This window comes from Orbicella faveolata, unplaced genomic scaffold (assembly GCF_042242905.1).
Source record: "Orbicella faveolata isolate gen_17 unplaced genomic scaffold, um_ofav_v1 contig_35, whole genome shotgun sequence".
NCBI classification, from domain to species: domain Eukaryota; kingdom Metazoa; phylum Cnidaria; class Anthozoa; order Scleractinia; family Merulinidae; genus Orbicella; species Orbicella faveolata.
Window position 1 is genome coordinate 19453907 of NW_028301564.1, and position 14808 is coordinate 19468714.

Sequence of the window (14808 nt, forward strand, 5' to 3'; positions counted from 1 at the left end):
ACTTATTTGTTGCCCTGATTTATGGATTGGTGGAAAACAAAACAAAATCAGAGACAATTTTTGCCTTTTGTCGTAAACATCATTGTTAAATAAACGTTAATTCTTTAATAACGTAGATTAATGGAATCTGTTAAAATCCAGAATGATGATGAATAAACGAAGTTCATTGTAGAAAAAAAATTGAAGAACTGACCAAAAGATACTTACTCAGGAATTCAAATAAACATCATGCAAAATTAAAGGACATTTCCAATACTACCTCAAGGCTGAGACAGCTTCAGGACTGGAATCCAAAAGAACCTTCTTTTCCTTATCCTAGCAACAATCACATCATTGCTGACAAACGGAGACTCCAAATTTGCGACTGAAATGTCCGCCTCTCCGATGAAAGGAGCCACATCTCTGAACGAGTCGTTATATGAGTGGTAATTATGTTCCACGTAATATTTCACCGGACCAGAGAAGGAGATGTCACCAACGAACAGCAACCTGACTTGCTCTGAAAGAAGAGAATAAGATCAAACTTTCTTCTCAAATTCCGGAATAATATATAGATTTAGGCCAGCCTAAAAGCGGAGTTCCTCAGTTATTTTTCGGAATGACACTAATGAAAATAATCCAACTTGTATGAGGTAAATTGCGAATGATTTAATAGTTTCAGCCGGAACTAGTATTGCATCAGCAGATCGAGGTGTAAGATGGTGTGATTATGAAGTATAGAGCCATGATTTCAAGGATTTCTTGGAAGCCACCAAAAATCTTGATCACATAACAGAACTGTCTTCTGTGCTTTTTGGTGGCATTTCTTGTTCTTTCCTACCTTATTCAGACAGACAAGGCATTGTTATTAATCATTATATTCTTCCTCGGCTAACATGGGGACTCCCACACAAAAGAAGTTTACACATTTTTTTGTTGTGGGGACTGATTGAAATGCAGTGGTTACAATATACTCAGTCCCTGAATCTCTACCAAATGAAATCTCACAAAAATACCAAAACAGTATACATATGTGAAAAGTTGGAAAGTTTTGTTTTCTAACTTGTCCCCAAAGATATATTTAGCCATCTTCACTATTGTATGGAGTCTCCTCCTGCTGGAAGGGTTTGCAATAAGCAAAATCACCCTCACATGAATGGTAATTACGGTATATTTTTTTTTGCTGATCATGAATACTTGCATAGGCTTCTAATAATAATTTTAGTATTCAATTTCAATGTGATTTGTTCTTTTTCTCGACTGGCATTGTGGACTACAAGAGCTGTTATTGGGTTCCATTAATTAATTTTGCTATGATTAAATTATACCAAGAATTATCAGTAAGCTAAGAGGAAGTTATATTATGTACATGTATTTTGTCTGCACTACACAACCAAATGCACTCCAAGGTTATCAGGCATAGGTACATTTGTCAGAAGAGCCCAGCATATCCAAGATATGTTTTGATTGACACATCAATGAAGATAATTTACAGCAAAATGGATAAAAAAAAATACATCAATATCCTACATGCACCAAAGCCAGACATGGGGTTATAAGGCAATCATTTAAACAACAGATTGAAATAATTTATAAATTAGAGAACACTATTTCTACAACAGAATGGAACAAATTAACCTTATCGGACATTGCGAATGGCAAGGCTGTCTGTAGAATGTCACAAATTTCTCAACCCTTTCTTTCTACAAAAATGCTAACCTGCAACTTTGCTTAAGACCCAGTTCTCCATTTCGTGTTGGCAAAATATCAATTTATGCCATGTCCAATGCAGATTATCACAAAATTGATTTAAAAGCTCAATAAATATCATTTTAAAGCCAAAAAGCCAATTATTTAAATAAACCATGAGTAAATTATCTCTAAGAAAAAACTGATTAATTTAAAAGGCACTTAAAAATAATTAGTTAATATGTGTTTCTTAATAATGTAATGCAGTGTAACTGTCACAATGTTGCAGCTATGATATTACTACAAACAGGATGGGTTGCAGAACTGAACCTCCAAGTCAGTTTATTCAGTGAACTTGGTGCAGAATTTATAATCCGATCAAGTTGTCTGTAAATACAGAGAAACCAAACAAAGCATTACAATCATAAGTAATGAATTACTGAACTCTTTTACATGTATGAACAGTGTATGTTCCATTAATATTGGGGATCTATCAGAAGCTGCATCCATGATAAATTAATTTGTTCCCAGATGCATTTGTTTATAGAACTTTTCACAAATTAATATCTCTGTCATAACAGTGATCTCTGTGTTCTACAACAATTAGTACACAAGAAAAATACACTCAGTAAGATATTGTTTACAATAAAGATAAATGCCCATAAGCAATCATAAGGACCTTAAATTTATATTTCCTCAGAAATATCTCACCAGGCCATGGTTGCTTTGAAAATCTTTGATGTTTTAATACAGGCTCCCCATCTGTAAACTGTTCATATATTGACGGACAGGAACAGGCCTCGTTTTGAAGTCAAGATGTACATGGTTACTCCAACTTTTAGCGATAATATGCCCGCAATGATTTCAGATTTAGTTGTATCGCGTAATAGTCGTAATAGTCCGTGTAACTTAAGAGGACATGATAAGGCCGTCGTTCCACGATTTTCCACTTATTTCATGAAAAATTCTGTTTGTTACAGAGGAGCTGTACTGTGGCATGGAACTGTGTTTCAGAATATTTTAATGATTCTTGTAATTTTAAACAATTTTATCCAAAGGCAAAATCTAGTCCGCTATTTAGGGAAATCAGATTTGCGATAAAGTAAGTTAATTTCTTATATTTCATTCCTTTTATCAGTAGGCAATTAGATAATTAGAAAATTAATTAGATACACGATCCCTCATGCATGTAGTGCTTAAACGATAATCGTGTTTTAAATAAAGGATTTTACTTTACTTTACTTTACTTTACTTTACTTTACTTTACTTTACTTTACTTTACTTTACTTTACTTTACTTTACTTTACTTTACTTTACTTTACTTTACTTTACTTTACTTTACTTTACTTTACTTTACTTTACTTTACTTTACTTTACTTTACTTTACTTTACTTTACTTTACTTTACTTTACTTTACTTACCTTTTTGAGCGACAAGTATCGAAAATGACAGAGCTAGGATGTACCCCGCCAAAATCATCTGTCACGATAACTGCCAAGGTTTTTTCTAACTTTTTTTTTAATAACTGCCAAGGTCGTAGCTTTGAATAACTGTTAAATCACTGCGCCACAAGTTAAATGCATTTTTTAAAACAGGTGTCTGCCCTTTACAAGGCCGCCTCTGAACCCCGTCTCTGGTTTGACAATGAACACAATATCATCATGGTACGAAAACTAGCAACAGTATCATTTTAAAGACGGAAGAGCACTCGTTCTGGTGTTATATTTGCCCCATAGGAGACTGCAAGCCTTAGGCGCGTGCATAGCCAATCCAAGATGGCTTCGCGTGAGCCACGTTCTACAGGTGAAAGGGTGTCTCTTACATAAAACGCCAAGTGGATAGAAGTTTGTGGAAATGGAGACAAACACTGTCAGAAATTGTTACAAGAATTAAAAACTACAACAGAAATTAAAACCTTAAAAGAATTACATCTGACCAACGTAATGCAACGTTGACGGGTAAAATGGAAATAAAATCACGCGAATTTTGTGACAAACTCGATTGGAAGTGCAACCATGGCCATTTTGAAACTCATTCATAAATTATTTCCTTAGTTACCATGCATTCTTTCGCCGAAGAACTACAGATTATGTCGAAGATTGTTTCTCAGCTTACTTTTCCGATTTCGTGTATGAGTTTTTGTGGTACTGACATATCATTTCCTCACCAGATTGTTTTCACTCGCATAATTCACGTTTACCACAATAAACAAATTGGTCTTGCTGGGATGGTCCTGAAAGGAATGTGGAGGATTAAAATCCAACAGCTTCGCCGTTCTCTCCACCATAATTGAAGCCTTATTGCGTTACGCCACAGGTAGCAACCGAGCCGGTCAGTTTGTTTGTGAAGTTGTAGCTAAATTTATTGCAAATGAATCAGACTGTTTATGTAACAGCTCAAAATAAATATTGTTTGGCCTCGATACAATTGACGACGTTTTCTTTTTCCTCCTGGCCAATTTTACTGTGTTTCTCGGCAAGTTCGCTCGCTCGGTTGCCACCATCCCCCCGTGAGAGCTGCTTTCTTGTATCAATGGTCTAATGGTGTTTAGACTGAATCGAAATATTGCTTTAACATAGCCTGTATACCTTTAGTTGAATGTCTGCTTGTTTTTCCTGGCTGGTTTAAATAGCATTGAAAATAAAATCGCGTATCAAAACCGTCGATAACGCGATTCATAGCGGAGCGAAAAATTATACGTGAACAACTCTCGGGCAGCTGTAGTGTGTTTTGGAAGCCAGCGAGTAATATATAGAGTTAGCCAAGCCTGAAGGCGGATTTCCTGATTACTTTAATAAATTAACCATAAAGGGAAAAAAGCATTTGTTTTTCTTGGGCCAGAGACTCAACAACTGATCGATTGTGAGTATGTAGTTGTTTGGCTTGCGGTCTCTCTGTTTCTTTTTTCTAGTTAAAAACTTAAAGTGCAACTAACCCCAAAAGTTTTATTCCCTTATGTGAATCTCCTTGTTTTCCTGATCACCAGTGCGAAAAAAAAAATTGATGTAGCTAGTTGTAGCTCTTTAATTTTCTTTGAATTATCAAATTTCGTAAAATTGACCTTTTCCACGGCCAAGACCGTGGAATAGCGAAAAATGGGCAGGTTATTCGGGGACGTCATCCCAGGAGTAACAATGTTTTGCTTCTGAGAAGAATAAGTGCGAACATGCGATAGCGTGATTCCAAATTGTTGCAGAATACAAAGAAGTTGTGTTGCTGGAGGCTGTAGCAATACAACAAGCTTAGAAGAGGCTCCTCATCCCACACCTCTGTCTCGATGACGCTCGTCCAGAAGCGAGAAGAAGACGAAAGAAGTGTGCTGACATGTGTGAAGAGGGAGCCATCAAGGAGTTCTTCGACCTCGGGTTCGTTGCTGCTATAAAAACCTAGAGATTTTCATGGCTTGAATATTTTTTCTAACCTTAGGATAAGACTTTGGGATGATAAGCTTGTAGCCATCTGAATATTCCTTTCAGACGAGCCCCAGAGTCCCAGACAAAAATAATGAAAACTAGGTGAAAACGTTATACGGCAAATTAAATGTATCGAAGCTATAAACCAAGGCTGCTTGCCTCGGTCAACCTATTAGCCTGAGTATGGCCGCCGTGTGGCGCGACCTCGTTAAAGTCGTTGTCGTCGTCGTCGTCGTCGCGCGCACGTGCCCATGAGCAATGCCGTTAGCCTCGATGACCATGAGAAAAGCAATTCATGGGTTCGTATGATCTAAGTATGGTGATCAGCTGGCTCTCTTCGCGTGCCAGAGCGCCTCTAGTATACAGTAAACCACGGAATATAAATACCTTTTAAAACCGAGACTTACAACCAATTCAATATCTAGTTATTCCGCTTCGATCAGCTATTGTGCACGCCAGAAGAAATTTTTTTTTTTGGAAACTGTTAAAGGTCACTGACGATCTCGAACGTCATAGAAATATTGCTCAAAGACACAATTAAATCATATAAATATCAAAATTTGAAATTAATCATTCATTTGTCAGAAGCTCATTCATTTGTCTTTCGCGGAGAACATCAGACGGTAAGAATTGTTTTTATGTATCACAGTTTATTCTCTGTATGGTGGTTAAGAGTGAAAGTGGTCAGTAACGGGTTTCAGTTAGTATAATCTGGATGTACAAACACGGCGGAATTGTTTGCATTCGATTTTAATCACCCGTTAATGTTATGTTATTATTATAGAACAGTTTATTGTACAGCAATTCACCATAGGACCTTGCTACTAAATCACTAGGAAACTTAGAATTATTCATGATCAAGTCTTAAATCGCCCGATACATATTGAAATATATTAGACAAATTAAGACGAAATCCGATAGGGAATCGAGCAATTTCATTATTAAATGGATGAAAACCATGTACCAAAATAACTTTAAGTATATTACAGTCCTCTCCGGATTTTCTAAAAGCTAAATAGTTGCCTGAAATTGTACCAAAAGCAATTTCCTATGAGAACTCGAGAAGATAAGTTTCAAAGTTCAGAGAAATTGTGCAAACACAGGTAAAATTTCATCATCAGGTTCATTTCACCAGTACTTTCAAGTGTTTCATATGAACTCCAGAATTTCTTTTCGACATTTGGTGTCGTTAGAAATGATTTTTTTTTTGAGAAGATATCTAAAACAGTCGCACAGAAGTTTGCAATATAATCTGAATAACCTCGTAGAAAGTTTTTGTCCGCCTCTTACGCGAGCTTGTGGTGGATTCCTTATTCTGGTTTCAAACCCTTTTTTGTTTCCTATTCTAATTTTTCGTGTGGTACCTGAATTCTAATTATCCATCAATGACGTGATCGATATCGGCTCAAGACTACAAGCAGTCCGTTTTGCCTCGAGCAGTCGGTAATATAAATGTACGCTTGTCCGAGCAAAAAAGCTTCCTTGGTTCATAAATCATTATCTCTCTCTCTCTCTCTCTCTCTCTCTCTCTCTCTCTCTCTCCTCTCTCTCTCTCCTCATCTCTCTCTCACTCTCTCTCTCTCTCTCTCTCTCTCTCTCTCTTCTCTCTCTCTCTCTCTCTCTCTCTCTCTCTCTCTCTAGTAGCGATGTAAATAGGTATGCTCTCTCTCTCTCTCTCTCTCTCTCTCTCTCTCTCTCTCTCTCTCTCTCTCTCTCTCTCTCTCTCTTTCTCTCTTTCTCTCTCTCTCTCTCTCTCCTCTCTCTTTCTCTCTCTCTCTCTCTCTCTCTCCTCTCTTTCTCTCTTCTCTCTTTCTCTCTCTCTCTCTTTCTCTCTCTCTCTCTTTCTCTCTCTCTCTCTCTCTCTCTCTTCTCTCTCTCTCTCTCTCTCTCTCTCTCTCTCTCTTTCTCTCTCTCTCTCTCTCTCTCTCTCTCTCTCTCTCTCTTTCTCTCTCTCTCTCTCTCTCTCTCTCTCTCTCTCTCTCTCTTTCTCTCTCTCTCTCTCTCTCTCTCTCTCTCTCTCTCTCTCTCTCTCTCTCTCTCTCTAGTAGCGATGTAAATAGGTATGCGAAGTAGGAGTCATAGCCTCAGTTGATTGTACATGTTAATTTCGTCCTTTGTTTTGTTTGTTTCCTGTGCAACAGAACATAATAAATAAGTAAGTAAATAAATTAATAAGGGGAAAAATTACTGAACGCCTGGAAGAGGCTAGTATTTAATTATAAGTAGAATATTGTACATTTATTACTGAAAGTAACCTGTAGAGTAGGCAATAAAAATAAGGTATGAAATTGTAAGCTAGTAGTATTGCAAGGACTGTAAATAGTGTACTGTAAATCGAGTATTGCAATGTGAGTGGTGTAAATAATGCAATTTTGTAAAGTAAGTATGTAAGTGTGTATTGAACTTATATCACTTATCAATTAAGAAAACACTCATGTTCTAAGCATTCTCTTTGCATTCAGAGTTCAGTCGTTAAAGTGCCGAAATTGCGCCATAATTCCAGTCATTCTAAATTAATCTTTACACTTCTCTAGTGCGTTCCTGTTAACTTAGACAGTGCACCCATACCAGGGACATTTTATCGAGTACGTACTACACATTCTATTTGCGTCTCCTTTGAGTTCAAGGGTCTCTTAAATTGTTTCAATTTTTCAGATGGAAACTTTTTGATCCGTGTCGGTATTTTTCTGTGTTTAATCCATGTTCTATCTTTCGTGATCTCGATACGGTTCGCTTTCATGTGAAATTATTTTCTCTTTTTTCCTATTCTGTATGTTTGTGTTGTTTTGTTTTTAAAATGGCGTTGCCCATATCGTGCATGTGCAAAATTGAACACTGGCTTTTACACGCGAGGCTAACTGGTTAGAGATATCCACTAAACTGAGTTGGCATCCTATTGGAAAGTAGTTCGATCGCGTGACCAACAGACTATAGTCTCTTGGCTTGACTGTTGTATTTTCCATGAATACCTTAGGAAAACAAGCTATTCGGTAAAAGACTTACTAATTAAGGTTTACCACTAGTTCTAGAAACATCTCATTTAATAAACAATGTATGATATTTCCTGGACAGTATTTTTGTGTTCGATTCACTATAATATTCATATCTGACATTCAGTCTAAAGAACGATAAAGAATAGCTTGTATCGGAGAAAAAGTTACTCAGCAGCTGATGTAATCAATCATACAATTGCGTTAAAAATTCTCCGTGCGAAAGACTTGTCCCAAAAATTAGGGTGTCTCGATACAGATGATTCTGGAACATACCAAGCATTTTAAATCGGCTTCATTTTTATATGAAAGGTCTTGCGCGTAGCTTTAGACTCGTTTTGAAACAGAGACACGAGGTAACTCGGAAATGGCCTATTGCATATTGTGTGACTGCCGAATTGTTGACATAACTTATTTTAACTCAAACTCCTGTACAAATATGTTTTAAAATCTGCACTAGTTTATTTTCCTGTGTTTGCCACTTACGTCGGTATATATTCTATCGCGTGTGACATTTTGGAAAATTATTTGTTTGGCTTTGGGGTTCACCTAGGCTCAGTCTCCAGCCGTGGGTGTTTCGGTGCGCCCTGGATTTTCTCCGCGTGGAGAGGATCGCGTTAGCGCACCGAAACACCCACGGCTGGGGACTGAGCCTAGGAATCACCAGAATATCTTGTTACTTTACATCTAAGAGACGAGAAGTATTTTTTTTTTATTATGTTAATTAATTGCTACTTACACTGCTTACAATACAATATCAATGTAGTTACTTACACTACTCACAAAAAACTTATTACTTACGCCACTTACGATACTAACACTTACTCTATATAATACACATACTCACGCTACTTACAATACTAATACTTACACTGCTTACAATACAACATAATCAGATTACTTGCGCTACTTACAATTCTAACACGACAAGATCATACCAGTTTACTCCTGTCAGTAATGTAAATTCCGAATTGCGAATTACAGAAAATATGCATGGTATATATGCGCCTTGTTTCTTTTCCTTTCATTTTTGTTTTTGTTTTCAGGGGACTAAGGTCAAGCTGTCAAGAGATTACAAAGGAGGTATCAGAGGCTCCCACTTTTTTAAAACTATTGTAGTTGTATTTTTTTCCATTTCATAGATATATTTTAAACACAGTAAGAAACCATTTAGTTTTGGAGAACATTTTTTCTGTCTACATAGCCAAATGTAATATTTAGCATTTAAGCAGCAGAAGTTAATTTGGTGTTTATGTTTAATTAGAGCTATCCGGCCTTAGACCCAGTGCTGTATCAGGCTCTAAGGGTGTCTCTTTGGCAATGACTTGGCAAGACTGTAGCCATACTTTAAAATTGGTCCAAAAATATTGCGTTCTTGGGCAAGCCCAAAATAAATGTGCAAGTTTCTCTGTTTCTCTTTCGCAGAAAGTGTATTTCTCGCTATCGACGAGACCAATTTTTTTCAAGAAGTTGTTTGTTGATATTCTTCTATGAAGAAATTTAAAATTGAAAGTTATAAGTTTTGTGCTCTTTGTACATTGAAAAACCATTTGGTAAACTTCTTCCCAGTTGAGCTCTTGTTTTGTTGTGAGAGTGACGTCTTCCTGCCACTTTAGTTCACTTTGGTTGGGTGGTTCACTTTTTCCTGATACAAGTTTCTTATATACTAGTCTACTAGGTTTTTTGCTGTTTAAAAATTTTGACAAGAAACCTTCATGTTTAATAGAGGTTCTGATGTTATGGGGTATATATCTTTCAAGAAGTTTTATTGAAGATATAATTCCAAGAAAGGTTTAAGGTCGGGCTGTCAGGTCATGAAAAGTTTGGAAAGCAGTGAGCGAGAGAAACTTTCCGAAGTCATCCATTAAATGTGTTACTTTTGTTATTCCTTTGAGGAACCATTCTTTTAAAAAAACTGGCTTATTCCCAACTCTTATAAGTGAATTATACCATAAGGGCGATGACCGAAAGTGATAATCTGATACAATCTTTTCTTCATAATTGGCTTCTGACCAGATTTCAAGAATTTCTTTGAGAAAAGGATCTGATACTTTAATAATGTTACGACTGTCTTTTATGTTTAGATTTCCAGGTAGTGTTACTTCACCTCCATATTTTTCAAGTTCTGAGTCAAAAAAACTTTTCCAGCTTCCACAGTTTTCCTTATCTAGATACTTCTTTATCCATGTGGTTTTGAGAGATCTATTAAAGGAAGTTATATCAATCATTTTAAGTCCCCCTTCTGAGTAATCATTAATCATTACCTTTCTTTTTATTTTGTCGCCTTTGTCATTCCATAAGAAGTTGTAAAACATTACATTTATCTCCTTTATTGCTGTATGATTTGTTTGCAGAGGAAAAAAAATATATACCAGTTGTGAAGCCGGCTATGAGGCTTTTTAAAACAGTAATTTTACCTAAAAGGCCAAGTCTACGAAGTTTCCAGCATCCCAGAATCGATTTAATTTTTCTTAGTTTATCTTTGTAATTCAAAGATATAGTTACATCAGGGTCTGTTGACAACCATACCCCTAACGTTCTAACTCTTTTTTCTGGCCATTTGAAGTCTTTTTCAGGGCAAAGTTTAAAATCCCAATCCGCACTTGCACCGATCCACAAAGCTTCTGTCTTTTTGCTGTTAAGTCTGAGGCCGGATATATCACCGAAATAGTCTATTATCTTCAAAGATTCTAGAAAGGATTCTTCGGAGCCGTCTAAAATAAGGGTCGTGTCATCTGCATATTGGCTAAGTTTAATTTCTTTGTCCTTTACAATTATGCCACGAATTTCTTTTTTTTGGCGAATTGCATTTGCGAGTACTTCTACAGAGAGAATGAATAGATACGGTGACAGAGGGCAACCTTGCCTAACTCCCCGGTTGAGCTCAAAGAAATTACTTGCGCATCCATTGTTTAAAATACAGCTTTCGCTATTGCAGTAAAATACTTTTAACCAGTTCAGCAATGATGGGCCGAAACCAAAGTATTGGAAAGTTTTACGAATAAAGGGCCACTCCAGGGTATCAAAGGCTTTTTCAAAATCAAGAAAAAGGAGCAGTCCCGGCATATTGTTTGCTTTTGAACATTTGATGACGCTGTCTATTAAACGAATGTTTTCTCCGATAAATCTGTCTCTAATGAAGCCGGTTTGATCGTCAGAGACAAGAAGTAGGTGTATCCCAAAGGAAAGTGGCTGGGGTTACAATTCATTCATTCAAGTTAAAAATGATTGAAAGCGCTGATTATATTTATTGTTCTTAAAAGCTGTAAAAGTGCCAGTTACGTTTATGTTGAGTTTGCGTGTTATTTCTTGTTAAGCTACGGTGGCCGGAAAAAAGAGTATTTACAAATTGTAATCTCTTATGTAAAAAAAAAAGGATTCCAAGCAAATACATTTATTGTTAAAAACTGTGAAAATGCCAGTTATGTTTGTTTTCAGTTTGTGTGTTATTTCTTGTTAAGCTACGATGGCCAAAGAAAAAGAATATTTACAAATTGTAATCTCTTATATATTAACACGACCACGCCCACAAAAAGAGATTTTGCTACATTGTGTAGTCACTTTCAACAATAACCCCCTTCACTTTCATATGGAAGTTCCCATATAGCATATAGTTCTTATAGCTCTTATAAAGTCAAGCATTGTTTGGGATTACAAACGCTCTCAGTTGAATCCCGTCCCCGGGTGGGTTAGGATTCGTAGCATTACCGTTACCACAAAACAGCTTCTTTAAGAAGGCTCGGAAATCCTTCATCTGTACCACGTATATGATAAAATTAATTGCGCCGTTTGAATAAACCAGCCCAACGCTAAGATACCTTGTTATAAAATCTGTTTTAAAATCAAGAGAAGGCTTAGCCAACATAACATAGGTTGAATAATACAGTATCGCTGAATATGGAATGATGAAAGCAAACGTCATAGCGATAAGAAGATATGTTCCACGGAGTTTAGTTGCTATCAAGTTGGCCCTGATGGCGTTGTTTCTCTGAATATCTATTCTTTTCCTTTTTCCTGTCCATAAAGTTTTTGCAACGGAAATATTAAGATAACTTAAAATAACACTCGGTATAAGGTGCTGTACTAAGACATAACATACGGTTATTATTCTAAAAGGTAGATAACTGTTATCGTATTTACAAATTACTGTATAATGTGTATCGTTAAGACCATATCTTATCCCTTTGAACATTGCTGTTGGCCCTAAAACGACAATAAAACCTACAAGCCATGCGGTATAAACAAGCTTGCGAACAGTAGAGACACTGAACGAGCGGGGAACGGCACGAGTTGACAAATACCTCTCCAAGCTTATTATCATTAAATCATTCATTGTTATAGAAGGTAGCAGTATGCCGATAAATCGAACAATTCTGCATGCCCAGCCATGTTGGAACACATCGACCATAATCTGAATACATATCAAGGGAAGTGAAACTATATTACTCAGTATATCTGACAGAGCTAAGCTCTTAATGTAAAAGTTGAAATTTCGCAGAAATGGATTGTACTGCATATAAGAGACGGTCATTTTCTTAAACGATATAAAGTAATAAATTAGAACGTTGCCTACAAATCCTACTGCACCAACAGACGCAAAAACTAAGACAAGAGCGAGTTTAGTGGTGAAGCCTGCTGGTGTGAACACGTAGACTCGACTTTTCATTTCTGCGGCGTTGAGGAGAGCAGACTCATTATTGACAGAGAGGTTGGACATCATCTGCGATCCTTCCATGTTGGCCGTCTATGGAGATAAATTATACATGCTATAAACAACAATAACAACATAAACAAACCACCGCTTCACAACATCAGTATAAGGGACGAAACATTATTTTTTGACGGAGGGGGTAAGGGCTGGGCAGTTTCCAAAAAAAAAAAAAAAAAAATTCCCGTACAGCAAAAACTGCTAAAAGAAAATTCGGGCCAGGGAAGTCATGTGGAAAAAAATTGAGCAAGTTCGTTTTATCATCCAGGTCCCTTTTTTTTGACTTCAAAATAATTGTTGCACAAGTTATTGTGCTAAAAGTGATAAAAAATTTCATCCCCCAGAAAATTGACCAGCATCCCTGCCCACCACCACCCTCAAAAAAATAATGGTGCATCCCTGACAATCAACCAGACAAACAATAAAAATTATAATATACAAAGTAAAAAAGAGGAAAAGTAAAGGCATTTTTAAATAAAGAAACACATATCAAAGTCACGTTGAACAAGTGGTCACGAAATCTGTTCTGCGTCATGTCGGGTAACTTGGACCTCTTTAAAATTATTCATTTTTTGAACATTTTGCCCTCGTTTGTACAGTAAAATGCAGAAAAGCGAAAAAGGTCACATAGAATAGGAAAGTTTAACATATTGAGCGTCAATGAAATCCCGTTTCGGGGAATCAGAAAAATATTAGGGTCGGCCTTTCGGGTCGGAACAATGGCGATTCTGGTTTGTTTACAAAAAAAAATTCGAGCGATTTTCGGACTATCAGGGAGACTAAGCTCGATTTCTTGTTACGCAAGGATGTTTTTCTAAAAGGCCCACTATTTTCGAAATCTACGTTAAGTTTGGCGCATTTTGATATCAAATTTGTCGGGGTTTGAAAAATTTTGCTGTCGGCCTTATGGCAGGGAAGTTTGTGAAGTTCGGCTTACTAGCTCTCATTGTATTCTGCGCTTTGATTGTCTGTGTCGTGGAAGCTGCAGTTGGTCATGAGAGAACGATATGAAGAAGATTTCCGTGTAGGTAGCCGTGGCGTACATAAGGAAATCAACAAGTAAAGCCCAAATATTTAATACCGTAGAATTTTCGATTGATTTCATTCGAGGATCTTGAAAAACCAGTCATTTAAGTAATTTTATTTTTTTGTACCCACATGTTTACATTCTATGTAAATAATTCACAGGCAAGTGAAAATAATCATACAGCAGCTATTCATAGATACATAAATATATGAGTTTATTCCTCTGATATCTTTTAGACGTATTCCTTCCAAAATGTTCATTGAAAACGTCTTCATCGACTTGAATTTCAATACATATACTTCGCGCAACTTCGGGATCCTCTCTGCACCCTGAGTACAACTTTCGCTTGATCTCCCTGTACACACGTTCACAAAAAGCTTGCAGGCGATCGCTAAGGGAATCATCGCTTGGTTTTGACATCTGTTCTAATCGTATTATTGGCGAGTTATTTTCAGTCCATGGCCTCCATTCGTCAAATTTGTCACTGTACCCTTTGAAATTAATTTTAACCATGTTTTTCCCTTTGTCAACCTGTGTTATCTCCACTGGATAAATATTCCTATCTGCAGTTTTTATTTTCTTGTAATTCTTGGGCTTAGCTTCTACGAATTCGTCAATAAATCTCTTCGGAATCCTACGCTACCGCTTTGCTCTGTTGTCCGCCATTTTGAACATTGGCGCTCTTTGCACATTTGATTACACTGCGCATGCCAGGTGAGCAATATGGAGGCTTGGGACAAATTTAAGTAAGTGTTCAGGTTTCTATGAGATAAGTTTGATATGATGCTTCAAGTGTGCAACTACAGGAAGTCGTGACGCCTTTTCACCTTTGTTTTCTTTAAAGGGACTCAGTGACAGTAGTGCGATTGTGTTATTTTAACCACATTCAAAATTACCTTTAAATTGAAGGAAACCTGAAAATAGTAGCCTGAGTTTACTCAGGTAGGAAAACACCGAAGAGATAATAATAAACCATAAAGGAGCAAGGGTTAACATGGATTG

General features: G+C 36.8%; 1 protein-coding gene and 1 long non-coding RNA gene across 2 annotated transcripts; both read right to left on the bottom strand.

Annotated features, from left to right (window-relative positions):
- Positions 1-1222: 1222 nt before the first annotated feature.
- On the bottom strand, positions 1223-2515 carry LOC149103656 (uncharacterized). Its single transcript, XR_016201801.1, has 2 exons — positions 2380-2515; positions 1223-2055 (listed from the first exon to the last, which is right to left on the bottom strand). It is a non-coding gene; the product is annotated as an uncharacterized LOC149103656 (long non-coding RNA).
- Positions 2516-10336: 7821 nt separating this feature from the next.
- On the bottom strand, positions 10337-13177 carry LOC149103657 (adenosine receptor A3-like). The gene has a single exon (XM_089272721.1). The coding sequence runs from the start codon at positions 12804-12806 to the stop codon at positions 11706-11708; it is 1101 nt and encodes a 366-aa protein (XP_089128847.1). The 5' UTR covers positions 12807-13177; the 3' UTR covers positions 10337-11705.
- Between the last annotated feature and the right edge of the window lie 1631 nt (positions 13178-14808).